Genomic DNA, 22,223 nt, shown 5'->3' with positions numbered 1-22,223 from the left:
CGATCGTGCTGATCCGCAAGGGAGTGTGTGTGTGTGTCTCCCTCTCGATTCGCATGACGCAGTCGCGTCCGCTCGACTATCGCAACGAATGTTTCTCGCTAGTATTTATTATTGCGGTGTACGCGTTGTGCTCTACAACTCGTTTTTCCACTGTGTTAAATATATAAAAAATACTTTGTAGCCGACGAGACATAAAAGGATCGATCGTGTTCCACGAAGGATAAAACAAGTGGAGTTTAATGAAATAGTCACTTTGTCGAAGCAGCGAGACTTTAAGCAGATGTATTATTTAACCAAGAGTTTTCCACTCGACGATTCGCAGAGCAACGATTCTAACGGTACCCGACTGTTTTTTCCCGGAGACGTCTAACGAGCCGAGAAATTGTTTCAACTGATCAAATATTGCTTCTTTCGAGAGAGAGAGAGAGAGAGAGAGAGAGAGAGAGACGAGGGATACAAACGAGCCAATTACAATATAATCGCGATAATTCTCAACGTTCGATCGCCTCTCTCTCTCTCACTCTCTCCGTCCATAGAGAGCTATGGATGTGATTCGGCCAATCTCCTTCGCCTCGCGCGCCATTCGGCTATACTTTTCATCAAATTTCATAAAGCGGCGCGCGGGCGCGCGCGCCCGCTATCTCCCAGAGATAACGGCGTGATTTATAACGAGCGTCGTCCCTGATACTAGTTGGCACTCGTTTCGATGCTCGTCAATTGGAGCACACGTATATATACATATATATACTACGTTCCGCGTACGTCGAGAGTGGGCATATCGGTTTGTAACGACAGACAGACCGAGAGAGAGAGAGAGAGAGTCGAAGTTTGTTTTGCGCGTGTACGTGTGTGTTGCGAGCGCAGTCTCTCTATCCTGCCTCCCTCACCCTCCCTTTACACCCCGTCACATCTGTAGCACAGTGGGCGCTCATCGGTCACGGGTATTGAAATAAACAAACAAGCATTGGGAGCAATATCCCGCTCGGTCAATATTTGCTCGACGGTTAGAAGACTCGACTCGGCACCCTCCCCCCCACCCCCCTCCCTCTCTCTCTCTCTCTCTCTCTCTCTCTTCAACCCCTCGTTCGTTCCAACGTCCCAGTTGACGTCTCCTCGCCTCCGTCTCTCTCTCTCTCTTACACACACACACACATAGCGAGCGAATAAGGAGGGGGAGAAAAGTAAACGTCAATGTAAACGCTGCGTTTACATTTACGTGTTTGCCGAGCAACTCAAATATTTCGTGCTGCTTGAGTGCCCTGCCCGCTCCTTCGTCTCCACTGTACGCGCCTATATCTCTATATACCATTGCCCGTCCCTCTGTGTCTGTCAATCCAGCTACACAGACACACAGGGATAACTCGCGTTTGTTTAAGCAACTATATATACACGGGGAGGACTAGAGGAACGAATCTGCGTACGTGCACACAAATATCGATGCTCGTGCGTGTGCGTGTCCCTGTTTGCAAATGGCATCTATACAAACGCGTGCGCGTCTACGTCGAGTATTACGGCAGCAGCGACGATGCTTTCTGACCATCCCCCCCCCCCCCCCTCTACCCCTTTCACCCCGCTGTCCACGCGCAATATTTACCGAGGCGAGAACGCGCCTTTTCTCTTCCGTCTTTTCTTTTCTTCTCTCGACTCGACCCGACCCGATCCGACCCGGCCGTCCCCCGCAGCCGAAGCAGCCAGCCAAGTGCGGTAGCTCCCGGTAAAATCATCAATTTGCACGTTCCAATTGTTTACTTTTCTTCGAACCCACACAACGGCCTAGGTAATCTCGAAAAATTCCAGATGTTACACCGCCGAATACATGTACAGCTTACGACTATTTTTTCCCCGCGGAAATAACTCGCGCATTTACGTACACATGTATATAATATTTATATATTGCTGGATTTGTATTTTTAATCGCAATATCCTGAAACGGGAAGCGCGTGTGTGCGAGAGGAGAATAAAATATGTGGGGTTTGGAAAAAATATTACACCGTTATATATCCAGACTGTGCAGAGAGCGGCATTGTTCGGTAAGGTGCTTTTAAAGCGCTATATAGCTACTACGTTGGTGTTTGGGGAGCGAGGGAGGGGGGGGGGGGGGGGAAAGGGTCTGAGCAGCGAGTTGGTTTGCACCCCGTGAGCCGTGCCAAGGGTCTACGCCGTACACCGAGCGACGTAATTCCTTCATGGAAAATTCAAGGTTTTTCATTAGCGTCCCTCGGTGCCAGTCCCTCCCCCTCCCTCCCTCCCACACACACACACACACACACACACAGAAGAACAGCCGCAGAGCCCGAAGCGTCGATGCTCCTCCATCGTCCAAGCTGCATAGCCCTTGTTACCGCGCGGGGCTCGCACACACACACACACACACACGTACACTGCGCTACAAGGGCGAAGCGGCAAGAAACTTTCAGCCACTCGTTGGAAAACTCGGCTCGGCGCATATTTCATGTATTATTTTGCGCGACGTCGGCTTCGCGCGCAAGCTGGAGATGTGGGGAGGAGGAGGAGGAGGAGGAGGAGGAGGAGGAGGGTGGCTTAAGGTGGTGGCCGGGCTGTTTGCACGGTTCTCTTTCGCGTTGCACACCATCCCCTCTATAGTTACACATATATACATATACGCATACGCGCGCGCGGACACGGTCCTTTGCTAGAACAAAGAAAGAAGTCTGGCATCCCTTGGCACATCTAGCCGAGTGCCTCCGGCGTTAATATTTTAAGCACACTTTTCTTCCCAACACCCCACACTGGCGTAGACGTGATTTCGGTGGGAGGGGGTGGGCAAAGGGGCGGTTCGCCTCTGGTGCTCGCTCGCCCTTGCAAAAGAGGGACTGAATTTTGCAAGGCAAATTAAGTGTGCGGTTTTACGACAGTGGCTTTCGCGCCGTTTCCTCGCGGCGGGCACCTCCGGAGGGATGTTTAAACAACCCCTGTTCGACCCCCTCCGTCATCCACGCACGCACACCGTAGCTATTCATATATTCTACATGTACGCGCAACTCGTTATCTTCAAAGTTTTACCGATGAGGCGCGCAGGAGTCGATCGCTCTCTCGCCTCTCTTTAAATCATTCTCATCTCGCAGCTCGAAATAATAAAAGAGAGAGAGAGAGAGAGAAACCCAGTGAAATTTCATTATGGTAAAACCGCAAGAGCTCGAATGGCGTTGGGACATGCATGAGAGGCTGGCGGACGTAAATGTTTTCGAGCAATCTACGCGATTAAGTTTTTCGTTGGTGCGGGTTAGGACTCCCTCGGGACTCTGGTGCTTCCGAGTCCCAGGAGAGGGTCCCCGTCCAATGCCCCCTCTCCGCGAATGACGCCGAGTAAAAGAGCAAACTGCGATGCTCGCTACAATTTGCCAAGATCCCACCTCCGGAAAATTTATATGTATCTATATGTATAGTGCGGGTAGGTTCAGCATCGTAGAAAAGTTTCCACGACTTAATAAGCTCCGTTCGTACATGTAAGAGTCCAAAGTTTATCCCGGTAAGAGAGAGAGAGAGCGTTTGTGCATGGCTCTAACCTGTGCTTTGCGCCGTTCGCGAGGAGATCGAAGCTCGATTCCAGCCAAAGTTCAGCGACCGCGAAATCTACGTACTTTGAAAGGCCGCACACTCCGCTCATAAATCCGCAATGACCGTGGGAAAAAAATTGCGCAAATTTCTGCAGCGAGAGCCAATTTATACATCTCTCGGCGACACTGGTAATTTTCTATATATTCGTACAGAGTGTGTAAAGCTGCCTTCCTTCTCCGCGCATTTGTCCAAATGAATCTTTCAAAACTCTACTTTAAACTGCTGTATATGTATTATGTACACTCGTACCCGCGCGCGCGCGCGTGTGTGTGTGTGTGTGTGTGTATGGGAGAGATAGGAGCTGGTCTATTTTTCAAGTTTGGCCCGACGTACGGGGGAAGGGAGCGGAAAAGTAGAGAGCGAGCGTTCGATTTTTCCGAGAAAAGTGGAGGAGGAGGGGGAGAACCGGGATAGAAACACGGAGACACGTCACTCGGCAAAGGCATAAAAGTTTAAATGAAAAGTGACTCGCCTTAGCATGACTTCTTAACTATACTCGCGATTTATTCATGGCTGAGGCCGCAGAGAGCGCGCGGCTTCTCGGGTTCTCGGGCTCTCGGGCGCCCGGTGGTGCATGCACTCGGCTCACCGGGCAAAACTTTCAGCCTGCGAGAAATATTTTATGCGAAGACGGGGCTGTCTCTATCGATCCGCGAGACACATTTGTCCCACCATTAAGACTCTCCTCGGACAAAGCGAAGCTTTGGCCCTTATCGATCCCAACTCCCCTCCCCCGAGCTACTCGCGACGTGCACGATGCTCCGTGCAACCGGATAACCGCATTCTTCCACTCTTACCATAACTCTTATTTCCCTTGGCCCACAAATATCTTCCTCCTTCTCCTCCACAGCAGCAGCATATTTGAATCGACGTCTCTAGTCCAATATGCTCTACACATACCTATATCATATCAATATATATATATATAATTCGACGGAGAAATATGAAACTGACTGTCGAATTTTCTACGAATGCATGGACAAGTTGGAGAGATTATCGCGCTAGTAGGAAGAGGGGGGAGTTTGCGCTCGACAAATAGCTGAGAAAATGGAGTATTATTGTCTTAATCGTCGCGGCTAATGTTTGGAGGATGATTACGGCAATGAGTCGCAATTGTTGGCTAAAGTTTTAAGGAGAATTTGTCGGGAGGGGGGGGGGGGGGTCGGTGGAGTACTAAACTCTGGGGATATAATTGTTGGAAAAGATCGTTAGCACGTTTATATATATATATATATATATATATATATATATGGAGAATTGTCGAGGGACGCGGCGCGTAACAACGCTGTGACAAAGCAAAGAGGCACGAGGTCAGTACGCGGGCGACGAGTGTCCAGCGGGGCTTGAAAAGCACAACGCGCGGCGGATTCGAAAACGCAGCTCGGCAGAGCCGCAACGAAACAGTCGCACGACCGCCACTAATTATAATTATCCCACTCCTCACCGGTTATATTACGAAATAATTGCTTGGCAATTACCGTACGGTAATTACAACGCGGCGACCGACTGCTCGTAATAACGACAAACCCATCGTCTATATATATATATATAGTAGCTCTCTGCAAGTTGGAACTGGCCTCGCTCTAAAGACAAACCTTTCCTCGCGACCTCTGCAAAATCATCCTCGAGCTTTTCTCCCGCGCGCTTCTCGTCGATCAATTTACGTGTCTGTGTACAGGTAGAATTTTAATTTCCAGCAGTCGAGGCAAAATTGATCGGAGAGAGAGAGAGAGAGAGAGAAAGAGTGTTCTATAAGGAAATGAAATAGGATAGACTCCTTTTATCCCGGCGAGGCGCGTCTTCATTTTTGCCGACTGCGCGTGCTTACATTTTTCATTATCGTCCCGCAAAGCTTCTTTCGTTTCCCGGCCGGTCGCTGCATGGATTTCAACATTTGCAGCTGTTTTTTGTCGCGACGACGCGACGGAGCAGCGAGACTTTGCTGCTCGTCGCGGCTTGCACGAGAGAGTAGGAAGCACCGCCGCGGCCCCGGGCAACTCGTGCATCTTGTAACTTATGTATACTAGGCGGGAGCGTCGATGCTGATGACTGCAGCCTTGGTCGCGTCCATAAACGCGGACCCTCGCACAACAAGCGTGTAACATGCAGTTGGATCCCTTTTCTACGATAACAATAACTCTGTGCGCAATAACTTTTTTCCAGCTCAAACTGTCCCAGGATGAAGCGCGCGAAGCATTTATTTAATTCCGAGCGAGTCGCTCGTTCGATAATTCAATTTCACGCGCCAACGGTTTGCGCGCCGGAAATATTGAGCACCGTGACAAAAAAAAAACCTATATACGCTTTTAGGCGGAATTGTCGCCTCGCTTGCGATTTTCACGCAAAAATTCATCCGGACATTTTGTTTAATCATGTCTATCGTATTTCCTCCCCCCCCCCCTCTCTCTCTCTACGTGTATATGTGTGTGTATTTTGCGTGGAGCAGAGAAGGGAGAGGGATGAGTGATTCGCGTTGGAGGGAGTTTTCATTGATTAGAAAGGAATTAGGAGTGACAGAGGTGGTGGGTATCGTTTCGTTACGTCATTGGGTGTAGGACGCGAGCGTCGCAGTCAATGAGACACATACACGTGCACGCATATAGATATACTATATATAGGGCCATTCGTGCAGGAGCGGTGTTGTACATACGGCAGCGTGCGTAGCGCCGTAAAACCACTGCACTATTCAGGATCGCTCTCCGTGTCGAGCCTTTGATCTTGGAGAGGTGGGGAGGGAAGAGGAGTCGCGCGGAGGCAGGCTTTGCAAGGCGAATAATAGAGGAGGGGGGCTGAAAAGAGCATATATTTACGCGGTGTACGGGAGCAGAGAGGCAGCTGGAGTGTCGCTGCCGACACACTCGTGACACTTTGCGCTCGAAAGCGCGGAGGATTAATGCAGCAAGCCCTAACTGCACCCTCGCGGAATCACCCAGGCCCTTTTTCACATCCCCCTTGTCTCTTCACTGCCGGCGCGCGCTGCAGCCCCCAGCTACCCCTCGATTATTAATCCTCTCCCAAAAGAGTTGCTCGCAGCTAAACGCGGAAAATAATTGCCGAGACTCTCCCTCCAATTTTTATTCCACTCGCGCTGCAATATTTTTTTTCCTCCTACGTATACATATACACACGTGTATATGTGTAGAGAGTCGCGCCCGTGTTATATGCGTGCACAATAATAATAATAATCTCGTTAAGCGGCTCGATCGCGGAGATTCCGCATTTTTCACGGACGCGCGCACTGACGCACACTTTTGATTCTCGATACACGCACGTGCATCAGCCTCCGTCGATCGGCGCAGTGGAAGAATTTCGACTTTGTATGTATATTTTAACCGCGCGAAGAATCGTCGAGTGTACGCGTATAGGGGAGGAGGGGGGTGGGGGAGTTGTCGCAGATTGAAAAACGGACGAGCCTTTGTGTGGGGCGGCCGAGCTCCGTGGAAATGCAATCGACGCGCGGCTTAAATCAACAGCGTCGCTAGATAAAAATGTCAATATCCGGTGTGCGCGCGCGCGCTTCAGTAGCGAGCGAGCGGACCATTTGCTACGGCATCAACCTTCTCTGTTGATTGTACAAAGTAATTTGGTTGGTTTAACCGGCACGTAAATCAACAGTTTTTTCCTTTTCAACGGACAAACGTTCTCGCCCCCTCGATCCAGCTTTCATTTCCTCCCTTTTGCCCTCTCTGTCACTCTCTCTCTCTCTCTCCTATATATATATATATATATACCTACACACACACAGAGTACACGTATTTATCAGTCGACGAGCTTTTCGCGACTCGGCGTTCTCTAATTAATTACTCGCGATATCGATTTCCATGAATTATATAGCCATCAGGCTCGCATTCCTCCTACGGATGTATCGTCCTTCGATATACATAACAATAATAATAATGGAGCAAAATAATGCAGGGATCGCGAAAGGTGTATTTGCCGATTGGTTTGGTTGGCACACGCGTGTGTGAGTGAGCGTGGCACAAAAGGGGCTCTGGAAAATATTTAGTACGAAGACAGGAGCCTAAAGAGCCTTGTTTACGTTTATTGCTCTCGGCTCGACGATCGCGTGTTCGTATTACTGCGGCACACACGTATACATACCACACACGGCCGACTCTCGATATATATCGGCTCCCTGCTCTTTGCGATATATTTATATACTACATGTGGCATAGGCGTAGTGGCGCGCTCGACGAGGGTTGACTCGCAGATAGGAATCCGAGTAGAGTGCAGGGGTCGAAATCGGCTACGGTAACCCGCAGGCTCTTGTAAACCCCGTACGACTCCCCCGATCGCGGAACTTAATTCGTCGCTCGATCAATGGGGATGCAGAGGGAGGGGGGGGGGGGAAGGGGGAGCTCGACAACGCCCGAGTGTTTGCGTCAGTTTCGTGCTTTCAGCTTCGACGACGAGGGTGGCACCCAGCAGGAAATGTCGCGCGAAGGGTAGTCGCGTTTACGGGCCGAGTTTCACGCGATGCCCATCGTGCCATTTATTGCCAATTTGCTAAATGAAACGTGGCGCGCGTATATCGCGCCCGATTATTACCCCCTCAACCTCCGACAAACTGTCCAAAACTGCTGGAACTGACGGACCGGAAATCGAGCCTTATGGGATTAAACCAACCTCCCCTTTATCCTTTTCCAACATGCGCACTGCTCTATATAGATATATGTATATGTTGTTTTGTATTATTCAGCGGCTAAAGAGCAGAAGAAAAAAAGTCGACGAGGTAAATTTGTGTTTTTTCGGTGAGCATTTCCAAATACTGGAAAATTACCGTGGAAGAATTAATAAGAGCGTTTCGCAGCTGCACATTCATCAATCGTCTGCCGGTAGCCACCCGACTGGTTCCAGAGGATGGGGTGGTCTTGAGAGGCGTAATTAACAGGCGTAGAAATTCGGTGGTCGAGGCACGATGCTTAGGGTGTATATATATATAGGAGAGTGAGCGAGTTTAAGGGGGCGTCGTCGTGAAATTGAGGCCGTATCGAATTTTCCGGCAGTTTTCTTCTGCCCCCGGAGTCGTTGTATATAAATTTGTACGGAGAGATGGTTTTATTGTTAACGCGTCTGCTGTTTGGTGGGTGACGCGTGACGAAACTGGAGAGAGGGCGAGAACTGGCTGGTGGTAAGATGGGAATCTTGGAGGGGTGGTAGGTGGTGCGAACGGTCCCCGCAGAGGAACAGACTCGAAGCATGATATAAAGATTTATTCGGCTTTTATCCCAAAGTTATTCAGCTCTTTTCATCCGGATCGCGTCTCTCTGCTCCAGTCGGAAGAAAAGACTTTTATATGGAAGTAAGAGGTGGAGGACCGCGCGGTAGGAAGGAAGGAAGGAAGGTCGAGGGAGCGGGGAGCCTTCTGATTAAAATATACGAGCCACGCGGATTTCTTATATATATATATATATATATATATAGCCTAGCTCTTTCCCTCGCAAACGAGCCTCTTCAACTCTCTCTCCCGCCGCTTCCGATTGCTCCAATCTCACCTAACAGTTTTCTCGCTAAAGATTTACCGAGCAATACTGCCCTCCGACTCTCGAGCGAGAGAAAATTCAATACACACCGTAACAATAAGTATATTCCGACGCGAGACGATTATTTCCACCCATCCATCTTTCTCCCTTGGACTATATATACTGTAATTCAATAAGGAAGTGATTAAAAATGAAGGACATTTATATGTACGTGCACTAAGGGAGCCTCTTCTTCGGCAATGGCGCAGCATTATCGAGCTCGCGCATCCGTCATCGAGCTATTATATAGGGGTTGTTGCGGGGCAAAAAGTGCGTTGCTCCAGATGGAAATGAGTGATAAAACCGGAGGAAGAGAGGATAGAGTAAAAGGGGGTGTGTTTTTGCGCAAAATTACAGGGATGGGAAACAATTTAGCGAGTTTGCAAATGAGATTTTTGTCGATCGGAGGTAGAAATTTGGAATTGGCGCGGGGCGGACGGGCGGTGGTGTCGAGTGGATCGAAGGGCTCGATTATGCTGCGGGTCGCATGCAAATTTTCTCTTCCAAGTCCTTCCATATATATATACTGCATATAGCGCAGGTATAGAGCTGCGAGGCTGCAACCGTGCTGGCCATAACGAGGCTACTCGGAGCCCTGTCAGAGTTGGCCAGATAACGCCTCCTGCAATTTGCGGGATTGATGGGCGGCGCAGGCGCGAATTTTACGGCCGGCAAGGAGAGCGATCAGCCGCGGAAACGATTCGAGCACGAACAGGCCCAAGGGTCGTTTATATATATATATATATATGTATGTATAGGCGAGCGCGCGGGGGAGAATCTCGTAAAGTTGGAGAGCTCCGGCACCCTCTTGCACCCACCACGGCGATGACCATTTACGCGCTCGGCACACGCAACGCGTACCCTCCCCCTTTATTTAGTATTTACGTGGAATCGCGCGCCACCATCACCCGATACGATAACCATCATCGATACGCGTCACGCCGATACCATCTACTCCCTCCTAAACCCAATAAACGTGTCGCAACAACACACACACACACGCTCAATTTCCATCTCTCGCGCAAAGAAAACTCCTGGAAGCGGCCTCGATTCGATACATTTCGCTCGACTCCTTTCCAGTTGCAAAAAATGACAGCCGTATATATATATATATATATATATATAAATAGGGAGCAGCTAGGATGTAACGCCGCGGTCGCGCCGCGCAGCGACACTCGGCTTGATCTTTCTTATTAATCTGCAGACTCGGCGGGCGCTTAAAAAGTTTCACTTAATTTGCACGGGTTGTAGAGTGGAGGGGAGGAAGTGTAGGGTCTCTATTAATTAAACTAGCCGGGCTTCTTTTATTCTCCGGGCAAATATCTCGTAGCGGTGGTGGTGGTGACACCTTTTTCTCTCGAGGGGGAGGAGGGGGCTGTGGAGGAAGCAAAAGCGGTGCCAAGAGCGCAACCTCTCATATTTCAAGCTCTCGCAGGGCTGGCTGGCTGTACGAGTGGCTGGCTGGGGAGAGGAAGTGTACTGGTATGGGTGTCCTTGTTTATCAGCGGCGTCATATCGAGACTCGAAAGAGACTCCTTGGCGTCGCAGCCGTAACGCAATTACGGTCGCGCGCTTAATTTGTTTGAAGTAGTACGCTGCGCCAGCAGCAGTAACGGAGGTGTTAATGGCACCGCGACCTCCTCTCTCTCTCTCTCTCTCTACTATATATACATCCACCCTCCACAACAAGTACAACTTGCTCCATTCTTTCAACCAAAACCTCCTCCCACTTTATTGTTAATGAAATATCTGCATTGCAAAATTGAATAGAGCGAAAAAATGTCGAATGTTTATTATTCGTAGAAAGATGCGAAATGCGCGCGGTTTCGCAGGGAACTCGATGAATGGAGGAGGAACCTCCAAGGGTCACATATATATGGACAAAGTAGACGCGAGATCGCTGTGAATCTTGCAGTAACAACACACTGGTGTGTCCTCCTCCTCCACCGTGTGGTAGCCTAAATCACACATGCACGCACACATATAGGGGCGAGACGGTAGAGCTAGAGGTTTAGGTTTAATTTTGCAGCAGCACGTGGACTGCATTTACATATAGAAGGAAGAGAGTGAGAGAGGAGGCACGTATCGGTGTTGGTGTGCGGCGGGCGCGTCTCTGCGCGCGCGTTGGAGTATGCGGGGGCTGTAAGTGGAGGGTGGATAGGTCAGAGCCGGAGGGGCGCTCGAGCGAGTCTGTTAATTGGACTAATTACTGTAATTACTGAAAGTTTCAGCAAGCTACGAGGGAGACGGAGATACAGCCGTTATATTGCTCCGCGACCGCACTTGCCACCGCCCCAACCACCCTCTCTCCCTCGCGCGTCATTGCAGCCGTCGACTCCTTCTTTCTCCCGCATTTGCATATCTTCGCGAGTATTCCCCCCCCCCCCCCCCCCTCCCAACTCTAAATTTTCTCTACAAATGTTTTCGATACTCCTCCATGCTATAATTACCGACACACGCTCGTCATCCTCCCCGTCAAACCCAACTGCTCTTTCCTTAGAACGGTGTGCCTCATCGCCGTTTTAACGCTAATCATTCTTCATCGATTTTATCGTTGCTTCCACAGACACCTGCGATATACAATTAACGACGTTGTGTCTTCCTCTTTCCTTTCGAACCACGTGGTCCCTCATGGATATTGGGGGAGAATATCTTGATTTTCATTGACCGGATTATTTGGACCATTCGATGCTAGTGGATACATGCACATACACATATATAGTGGTATTATAGCAATAGAGCGGAGAACACTTGTGGCTGGATACGCTTGTTTTCGTATTTAACCCTCCAACGCGTGTCTCCAGAGTTGCCGTTATATCAGCTGCTATGGTCCGCTCCTCTTACTCACCCACCGCTAATACTTTCCCACGTAGCACGTTGCAAACCGAGCTTTGATCGAATTAGCGATTATTAGCCTGAGAAACTCAGCCCCGAATAACGAGTTTCAAAATCTCACCCTCTTTTACCCCTAACTATATATATATATATATGTATATATATCCCAATAGATGCCAGTGATTTCCTAATTTCATGATAAATCTTTCGTATTGCTATTATTATTATTATTAGAGAAGCATTAATAATGCATAGAGATTGCTTCCACGAACGATTGTTATTTTACAAGCTAGAGGTGTAATTTGGTTTAATTGGTTTTTTAGGTACGGCGGAGGGGATGAAACTGCAGCAGCAGCTTCGATGGAGATGAGCTGCCTGCCACATTGGGTGAATTTTTGCTTTTGTTTTATCCTTTTTTTCTCTTCTTCATAAATATTAATAATATCTCGTTGGAACGATTTCGATGAGTTTATATATATACGCGCATGTATGTTATAATTCGCTACAGTCTATAGTATATGTATAGCATATTCGAATGCAGATGGAAAATGGCACGGCGGGATTAATTCGGCCGCAAAACGAAATCAAGCGTTCTTTTAAACGCGTATTTGACGCGTAAAGGCCGATAAATCCCGAAAGCCCGATCGTATTTCCCCAGTTCGATGAAGTAATGGAAATATGACGCTCGAACAATGAATTTAGCGAGTTTTACGCGCCAGCCAGTCAGCCTCGCTAGCAAAAATCTCGTAATTGCTGCAGTAAAATCTGTGGGCGGTGTTGCGTTTCCGCTGTAATCTAATAGATATCCAATAAGTGAGATTCGACAGACTTTTATATATATATATATAGGGGAAGGGTCTGGATAGGGCGCGCGCGCTCAGTATCGCATACAATAGAGATTATTCCGTCGGGGTCTCCTAGCTCTCTCTCTCTCTCTCTCTCTCTTTACTTTTGTGTTTCCTGGAAATGCCGCCGCAATCTCCTAATACTCCCGGGGGAAGGCAAAAATCCCAAGTGGCAGGCGAGAATCGGATGGAGAATGCTGATGAAGCAGCGGGAAGCGTCTATTATACGTATATATAGCTAGGCACTCGGAGAGTAACGAATTTTTCAATATTGCACGCGTCTCTTGCAGCACACGGACGGATGGACGGACGGACGGAGGGAGGAAGAGAGAGAGTTGGTGGAATAAGGCGAGCGGATAAATTATATCACCTTTTTGTATCTGCCTCTTTTGCCCAATCGAGATAAATGAATTTTTCCGGAGGTATAAGCTCGACAATGGCTCGTAAAATGTCTATTTAACTGCCACGATTAAATATTTCTACGGTATCTCGTCGAGTTTCATTTATAGCCTTTGCATTTATATATTTCCGTTAACTCATAATTAAGTAGATAGATTTATAGGACTCGACTTGGCTGGAGGGAAATGAATATTTTCCAGTAGCATCGAGAGAGATGCTCGTAGATCGGGGGCAAATTTCTCTTTCCGGGCGTGATAAAAAGCTAGCGGCGGAGGAACCGAGAGGAGAGAGGAGTTAGAGTATAGGTGTTGGGGGTGGTTGCGAGCGAGCAGCGAGGGTGGAAAATGGGTGGGGGGGAGAGAGAGAGAGATGCTCGAACCGTCGGCGAACGTGCCGAGAATAATGCCGAAGGAATTACCCGGGGTCTGGCAGGGCCGGCATTGGGCTCGGAGGGTGCCCCTGGCTAATAGAGGCTCGGCAGGAAAATTAATTGATGGAGCCTACACAGGTAATTAAGTTTTCAGGGCGCCTTCCTTCGCAATCCTCTTTTCTCCATCGTTTTCTCAGCTGCGCCATCCACTTGGACTTTCTTTTCGTTTTTTCCCTCCCCCGACACTCTTACTACCAGCAGCCCTTTACACCCCTCTAGCTTCGAAGGACGATAAATTACAGTGGGTCCTTCCAGCCGCGAAACTCTCGGATTTTCATTGGCTCGGACCATTTATTTCCCCTCGAGCTACGCCAGGAATTGTATTAAAAGACTCGTCACGCGTAAATGCTGCTCCTCTCTTCTCGATCAAACTCCCCCCCCCCCCCCTCAATCGCGATAAATCCCTTTTTGCCGGAGCTCTGAAAGAATCTTCACCGTACGCGAAATATACCCTCGGAAATTTCCAGCCATCTTGCATACCCGCTTATTGCTACTGCACTGACGATGCACTTTCCGGTCAGCCACTCGCCCAATGATGTTTCATTTCCTGCTTGGCTGCTAGTTCAGTGTACACTCCTCCGATCCGCTCTCTCGCATCTCTGCCACACAATTTCTCCATCTGCATTCTCAATTCATTCTTGACAATCGTTTCACAAATATATATATATATATATATGTACTGCGCCGCTGGATAGATCCCTCTTTACATTATACAATAAATATAAATATACAGAGAAACTGCGTCGCGATTCAACGACGTGTTCTCTAAAAATCCTCCACTCCTCATATAAACACACGTACACATATATACTTTCGGAGGATTTTCGACGATGCGCGACCACATATCAACTGTATTACAATAGAGAGGCAGCACGAGCGAGAAATAAAAATGAAGCTAGCTGAGAGAGAATGGCGCGGTGGTTGTTGGACATGTAATAATTAATTTTGAAAGGGCCTGTACGCGCGCGTAGAGACACGAATATATCGAGCAGGCAGGCAGGCAGCGTGCGCTCGATGGATACAAACGAGTTATACCAATTTGCCAATAATTGTTGCAGTTATGTTAATTCTCAATCAGCGATGCCGTCCTCGCTTGCGTGTCATGCAAATTCAACGTGTGCATGTGTGCATGGTGGTGGGCGGAGAAACGTGGCACGATTAAAGCAAACCTACTGGCGACGGTGATTATGCTTGGCGGAATTGATTTATCGCGCTCGATATGACTGCTCGTCCCAATGACACACTCGTTCTCGCCCTCCAATCACCGGGGGGCTCCCCTTTCACTCGGCAAATTATCTAGCCTCTCTCTCTCTCTCTCTCTCGTTACAAGCTTCCCCGGAAAATTATTAAACAACGCTGCTGCTGCTGCTGCTGTTGCTTTTGCTTTTGCTCCTCTTCCGAAAAACGACCATTTAAAATGCCATCTGCCGCGGCACAAATAACTCGTTATCATTATCAAGAACCATTGGTTATATTCGCGCTTGAAAAAACACACAATTGTATATATACGCACCAGAGGAATATCGATAAGCTAAAAGCCCTTTGCTTTATTTACGACCACGCTTAATTTTCTATGCGCAAACAAAGATCGACCAATCGTTGTGCAAGCTCGGATTTTTTAACCGTGTCAAAGAATTTATTACGAGAGACTCGATCGGGAGTTTCGTCGAGGAAAAATAACAAAATACTGAGTTTATTATATCCACATATCTGTATATATATATATATATATATATACCGGTACGTGACAAAATTCTGTCCAACTAATCGAATTATCCGTCGAGTCGCGTCTTCCTTAAACGGAATTTATACACGTATATATTTATCGAGGAATAATCCTGTAAAAAAGTATAACGACACGCATCGTGCAAGAAACGAAAAACTATGAGATAATATATATATATATATATATATATGCGAAAGGCTGTAAAACTTGCAGGCTTTTACATATGTATGCAGATGGATATTATAATTATCGACAGAGCGACGATGTTTCTGAGAAACACTCCGTTTATCGCGCATATTATAGAAAAATTTATGGGCCGTTACTAGAGTATAGCCATGCAGACGGGCGACGAGCGAGAGCCGACTGTTGAAATTTCACTTGATAAGTCTTTTAAAAAGGGCGTTTGACCAGCGCGCGAGGCGTTTCTTTTCAGTTGCATCGCGGGGTTGGAGGGGAAGGGGGGGGGGCGAATATGGGTTTCGGGTGTCGAGAGTGCTCTCTCGGCGTATAATTGGGGAAAGCGGGCAGTTTTATCGAGCGAATTTCGAGGTCGTGAGCGATGCTAATTCGCACGTTGGTCGAAACGACGATCGGAGGGTGGAAATGGCTGCGCGACGCCCTGTTCGCCATATATCGGAGTACGGTTGTAGAGGGGCGAGGGGAAGGGAGCGAAGGGGTGAGATTGTAGGAACGAGCAGTCTCGTAATGGGCGTCCGTATTGCGCCGGGCGCCCTCGAATATATCCAGGTTTACTTGGCCATAAAAGTTTCATAACCCGCTGCCATATTCCACGTCCGCACATCGTTAATTTTAGCGAGCGACACGCTTTATTTTTATCGACTGACCTCAACACGATCGTTAAACCGTCCTCTTCTCTCTCTCTCTCTCTCTCTCTCGCTTCTATCCGACGCAGCCGCGCGCCACACACTCTCTCTCTCGTTTTTCCAACTTCCCTCCGACAAACGAAAAAATCATCGCCCTCTACGTCGAATCAACGCGTTACCCCACCACCCTTTTATGCAAATTCTGTCAACGCAGTGCCGGATATCTCACGGTCTTTATACAATAGCAGGGATCGAACGCGAGTGCGCGGCCAAATTCGCTAATACGATAATTTCGTGCCTATCCTCCCGGACGACGCGCTTTCGATGATCGGATGGTCGCGAAAACAAAAAAATTTAAATATGCATGTGTGCGCTTGCATATAAAACCTCCCCGCGGATTTTTTAAACAATCGCGTCGAGAGAAAAAACGACACTTTTGGCTTAAAAAAATGGGATTCTGGTACAGAAGACAAGAGTTTCGAAAGCAGATATTTCACAGGTGAAGAACGAAGCGTAAAACTCTCGAATACAAAGGCCTGATGCGTCCGTCATTTTTTCCTGTCCTACAGTCGTGCTCGTCGCCTCTGTACAGTGCACATGGTGTGCATCAAGAATCATTTAACAGGCTTCTTAATATTTTATATGGATTGGACGTTTCTCGTGCTCGCGTCGCTGATTTTAAAGCGTGCAAAGAGTATATAGTTTAACATTGGAAATAGTGGGACTGCGTCGGAACTCGTGGATCTCGCAAGGAAGAAGAGCGGGCTTTTCATTAGCGATTTTACGACTCATCCTTTCGGGAATCCGGATTTTAAGCCGGCGTTTACGAGCTCGCCGCGATTTAATCTGCCGACTCTGAAAAATTGGCGAGCGTTAAGTTTACGGGACAAGCGAGATGCGTCCTGGCAATAGATCCGATTAAAATCTCGGAGAGCGCAGCTACGTGTCATCTCCATGGAGAAACGAGCAAATATATCGCTATATGTATAAGTAGGTATCTATATACATAAAGCGGAAATGCTTCGGCTATCGATCGCACGCCGAGAGATCTATCATTACCGCTAGGAAGAAATCGTTCCAACTTGATCGAAACGATATACGTATTCCATCTATATAATATATAAAGCTTCTTACTCTCTAGCTGTTTCGTGCGCGAAATACAGCGGAGTATCCTCCTCGGCGAACCACAAAATTCCCCTGGCTTTTTACGGGAGCGCACGCGCGCGTTCGCTCTATATTTGCATTGCATATATACCGACGCATCGAGCTACCTAGCCCCCGAGTCCCGACTATTACACGCGTGTTTACACTGTCTTGTTGCTGCGCGTTCCGCGCTACGAGACCACCGCGAAGGATTTTCAAAGCCACTCCCCTTCTTCCCACTTTCTAATTATACATAAATGTATATATCTCGCAAAGACGGCAATAAAATATTCGCCGTACGAATGCGTTCAGCAATTTAACATTAAATTAATTTAAACTTACAAACTCGTGTAAACTTGTATCGTCACCCTAGATAATTTTATGGCGTTAAAAAAGTAGAAAATATTGGAATTTTCCATGTAATTTTAGCGCGGCGACTTGGAGGATCGTGCTTTGGCGGGATCGAAGGTAAGTAAGTGAGAGATGTGTATAATTATTTGAAAAAAGGAATGGAGCGGCGATCGAGTGGCGGGGAAGGGGTTACGAGTGATAAATGGACGAGTTTGGAGATGGGAATGTGCTGCGTGAAAATCAGTGCACTCGGGCAGTAATGATCAATAATCTAGACAAAGTTCCGTAGGGCGATCGGCGTTGTTCGCGGTGGACGAAACAGCGATTGTTTGGCTGGTCGAGGCTCTGAACGGTGGTAGGAGTGAGGAGAGGGTTGGATGAGCCTGATGAGGCTGTTGATACAATCAGGGAAGGGGGTGAGGAGGTTGCTATTACGAACCCCCGGCAACATCCGGCGCGCCGACATTACTCCCTCGCGCTAACCGTGTGTATGTTCGACACGCGATCCCGTGTTACCCCTACTTTCCTCCCATCCCCGAATAGCGCGCGCGCGCGCGCGCGCAAACCACCCCCAGCCGGCGGAACTCGACCTCGGTAGAGCTCTCGGACACGCTGTCGCAGAGGCGTCGAGCACCTGTTTCCTCGAAATAGACACGCTGCTTCGGAGTGGCGGTAGCTAGTCTGGGGAAAGGGGAGAGGTTAATTTTCACAGCGTCGCCCTCTCCTCTCGCAATACGTACTCTAGAAATCCTCGTCTGGCTATCATCTCGGTTCCACCACGGCCTTGGAAAACTTTTACCACGGATATCTTGCTTTTTTCTCCCTTTTTTCAACCCTTCGATCTTCCGCGATGAATTAAAAAACTCGCCAAACATTCATCCTTCTCTCCTTGCAATTTTGTACATTATGTACTCCGATTCTTGGTGATTGAACTTTTCGTATTATTACCGTATATACATACAAGAGTGCGATTATAACGGAACTAATGGTCGAGGGGACTCTCTCTCTCTCTCTCTCTCTCTCTCTCTCTCTCTATATATATATATATATATAGTTATTGAATTAATGGATGACTTACAACTGGTAAGCACGTGATGGAAACCAGGGGTGGGTATAAATAAGGGGGTGTAAGGTATGAGAATGGTGACGTCAGGATTGAGAAAACATGACTGGATCCCCCAGGGGAGATAATGTGGCGTCGCTGAAGGGTGGCGAACGAGAGGATCGGGGACTGAAAATAAGCTCGTAGAATAGGGCGGGGGGGGGGGGGGGGGGGTTGAATATTGTCGAGAGGAGCCACGTGTTTGTGGGCTTGAAGTACGTAATGGATACGACGAGAGAGAGAGAGTGGCTTTTTCGCGAGGGGTGAGCTTCCGGCGACCCCTCGCTATTTTGCGTTCAACCTTCAAAGACACTTTATACACTATATATATATATATATATATATATAGGTGTAGATAGGAAATCGGTGTCGAAGGAATAATATAAAGGACTCTGTATACGGTGCTAGTAGCGCCTGTTCGCAAGATGGAGCGAGTGATTATTACTGCAAGATTGGTGACTGCGGCGCTGTAAAGGGGAAGGAAGAAGAAAGGTTCTCTAGAGAGAGAGAGAGAGAGACAAGAGCACGAGACTTTGTCCGGGAAATAAATTGGCGTCTGCGAGGATAGAGGTTGGCGGCGCGCGATGGGGCCTATTACGACGCGTCGAATCATTCCGAACCGATGAAAAAATTTACTCTCCTCCTCCTTATTTTTACACGCGTAAATTTATAGGAGGCTCGCTCGTTATTGCGCTAGAATAATCCCGTGGAATCGACGCATCGTGCTGGAGAGGAACCTGTAGGGTGCAATGAGAGAGAGAGAGAGAGAGAGAGAAAATATTAACGCGCGGGATAATTGGATTAATAGCTCATCTCCATCGACACCCCCTCCCCTGCTTCTTCTCCCCAGACCAAGAGCAAATCTATATTTCATCGGCACACCCCATCAACCCGATTATTTTCGTAAAACCTATATAGCTGTATATGTTTATCTACATAGAAATATGCATGGAGATATATATACATATATATATATATATATATATGACTGGGGCAGGTATCGCGCGCACCAATGTTATCTCAATGATTATTTTTAATAAGTCGTCAATTGAACGAAGGCAAATACCAACGTTGTTTATAATGAAATTTAACGATTTTCTACCATGGCATCGGCGCGAATAATAAATAGAGCTGCGATCCGGCCAGATGAACGTTATGGACGTGTATGATGTTATACCGGGAAATTGATGGAATAAAATTCTGTATTAGCAGAATCGACACGGCGTGTTTGCAGAGGTATAAATGTGTGCGATATCGGTGTTTTTCGGAGGGAAAAAGCACGTAAAAAGGATTAACAGCTGTAATAAGGTGTAACCCTGCGCGACATTTTATGATATTATAAGCCCTCGCGCTCTCTGCGCCAATAAAAACCAACGTTACATTATTCAATCGTTATTTATTCAAACTCGTAATCACGATTTTCCATTACTCTTTCGCACTTTTTCCTCTCATCCCTCGCGGCTGCATTATTTATATCAGCGTTTATATATGTATATATTCCGCCGATTTTTATTATCGTTCTTTCGAAAGCGCCTTCCGCAAATTCGTGCGGGATAATTGAATCGGGAGCGTTGCTCCGTATTAATAAATTAAAATTGTTCGCTTGGCGAAAATTCCTGTTATAGTCCTCGCCGTACAAATGTGCGCGTGTGCGTGTTTGCGACACACGGTATATATATATATACATATAGGGTTGGTATATAAGAGGGGTCGTGTCGGACGTGGTACACGTCGGTGTTTGTCAGAGGGAAAAAGCACGCAAAAAGGATTATCGGGAGTAATAGGATGTAGGGTGATACAAGTGGGGGAGGGGTGGAGAGGCCTCGATGAATTTTATTGCGACCGCAGATTCGTATCCAGCTCCCGAAAAGCGGAAATGACCGGTGCAGGACAAATTGGCTGACGATTGGGGGTGGGGTTGGAGGTCGCCCCGTCTAGTTGCGAGAGAAACTTTCGCAGAGGGGACGCGCGCGCTGATGGGAAATGGTTGTTGGGCCGCGCAGGAGGGGGAGACGGCGGGCGGACGAACGGACGGTTCGACTCATTAATTTCTCCGGAGTGTAATTGCTGCTGGTGCTCTGCTCCTCCGCATCCCGTCGCTTCTCTTTTTCCAGCCGGTTTTATGTCCCTTTTGCCTCTCCCTTTATCTTCGCCAATCGGCGGCGACACCCTCGAAACCGGCACGGCAAATCATAATTAACGGCAAATTGCTTCCCTGGATGGGATACTAAGTAGCTCGTCCCCTTAATAAGCGGTTCCACCGACGTAATTAAAATAAGCAGCGAGCGCGCGGCACTGGAGAAGAAGAAATAGAGGCCAGAGTCTTCTTTTCCAGTTGCATGATCGCTCCACCTCGCCTTTATTACCTCTCGACCGATCTTCTACGCGTAGCAATAAGAATAAAATCCTCTCTCTATATATATATACCGATTGCGCGCATATTATATCAACTTCCTCCGCTTGTGTACTATACATATATATATATATATGTATATATATATACGCGTTAGCTCTATCTCCAGCGAATTATTTGCGAGGAGAGTCTCGGGCCGCGGGGGAATCTTCAATTGCAGTTGCACGCGATAATAATGGAGAAGGAGAATTTATTGCGTTGCGGGGCAAAAAGCGAGTGGACCGATTAAGAAGAAAGTTGGCCGTGATTCGAGAATGATTTGGCAGTGCATGCGGGAGAAAGGTTCGCGAAACGCGATGAATAATTCATAGAGGAATAATATCTCGCGGGTCACGAGACTCGTTGCTCGCTCGCTCCCTCGGACTGTACCGAAGCTGCGTATAGTCTCGGTTCACTCCCGAAAATCTTCTTTTCATCCCCCTTTGCGCCCGCAGCCGAGGAGATGCTCGTGTTGGTGGAAGGTAATGAAGTGGGAACACGGGGGTGGTCGCGTCGTCGTCGTCGTCGTCGTCGCGCGTTGGGATCGAGGGGAGGGTGCTCGTGAAACGGACCGAGAGATTGATAGCTACAGTGTCGCGTTTGGCTACGGTTATTTCTACGAGTTTTCGAAGCAGGGAGAATGGAAAGTCGCGAGAAAGCCAAATAGGGGTGGAAAAGTGTTGGTCGCTCTCTCGCTTCACGGATCTTGGCGCGAGTATAACCTCCTTCGCAACACGGAAAGGGCCCCTAATTAAAGAAATTACGACGAGGGTCTGGGAATAAATCAAGCTATCCCTCCCTCAACTGTTTCTTTACTTTATTCTCCCAGCAGTAGCAACAGCAGCAGCAGCCTAATTGAGAAGAATTTCACATAACGATATTCTCCGGTGCCGCTAATTGAATTCTTTCGCCTCGAAATCGTGTATTTGCGGCCTGTTTTGCCAAGCTCGGCTTCGAGTGGGGGAGCCGAGAGTTCAAGGGCTGAATTTGCAGACGCTCCGGGCGATTCTGGATTCGACTGTACTGGAGTACACGGATCTCGGGTACCTAATTAGTTTATCTGGGAATAATCTTG

At 48.0% G+C, this 22,223-nt stretch overlaps 1 protein-coding gene across 5 annotated transcripts in view; it reads left to right on the top strand.

Annotated features, from left to right (window-relative positions):
- The window catches only part of LOC136783148 (protein groucho-like), a 148,401-nt gene that overhangs the window by 28,114 nt on the left and 98,064 nt on the right, over positions 1-22,223 (top strand). For all 5 annotated transcript variants that reach the window (XM_066743043.1, XM_066743041.1, XM_066743042.1 and 2 more), the window contains exon 2: positions 12,260-12,323. In XM_066743043.1, the coding sequence (XP_066599140.1) occupies positions 12,260-12,323 (64 nt within the window). The remainder of the gene's footprint in view (positions 1-12,259; positions 12,324-22,223) is intronic.

This window comes from Prorops nasuta, unplaced genomic scaffold (assembly GCF_024137725.1).
Source record: "Prorops nasuta isolate Cenicafe-Biocafe unplaced genomic scaffold, Cenicafe_Pnas_1.2 PNAS00032, whole genome shotgun sequence".
In the NCBI taxonomy this organism is placed as follows: domain Eukaryota; kingdom Metazoa; phylum Arthropoda; class Insecta; order Hymenoptera; family Bethylidae; genus Prorops; species Prorops nasuta.
This window is presented reverse-complemented; position numbering and strand designations above follow the sequence as displayed.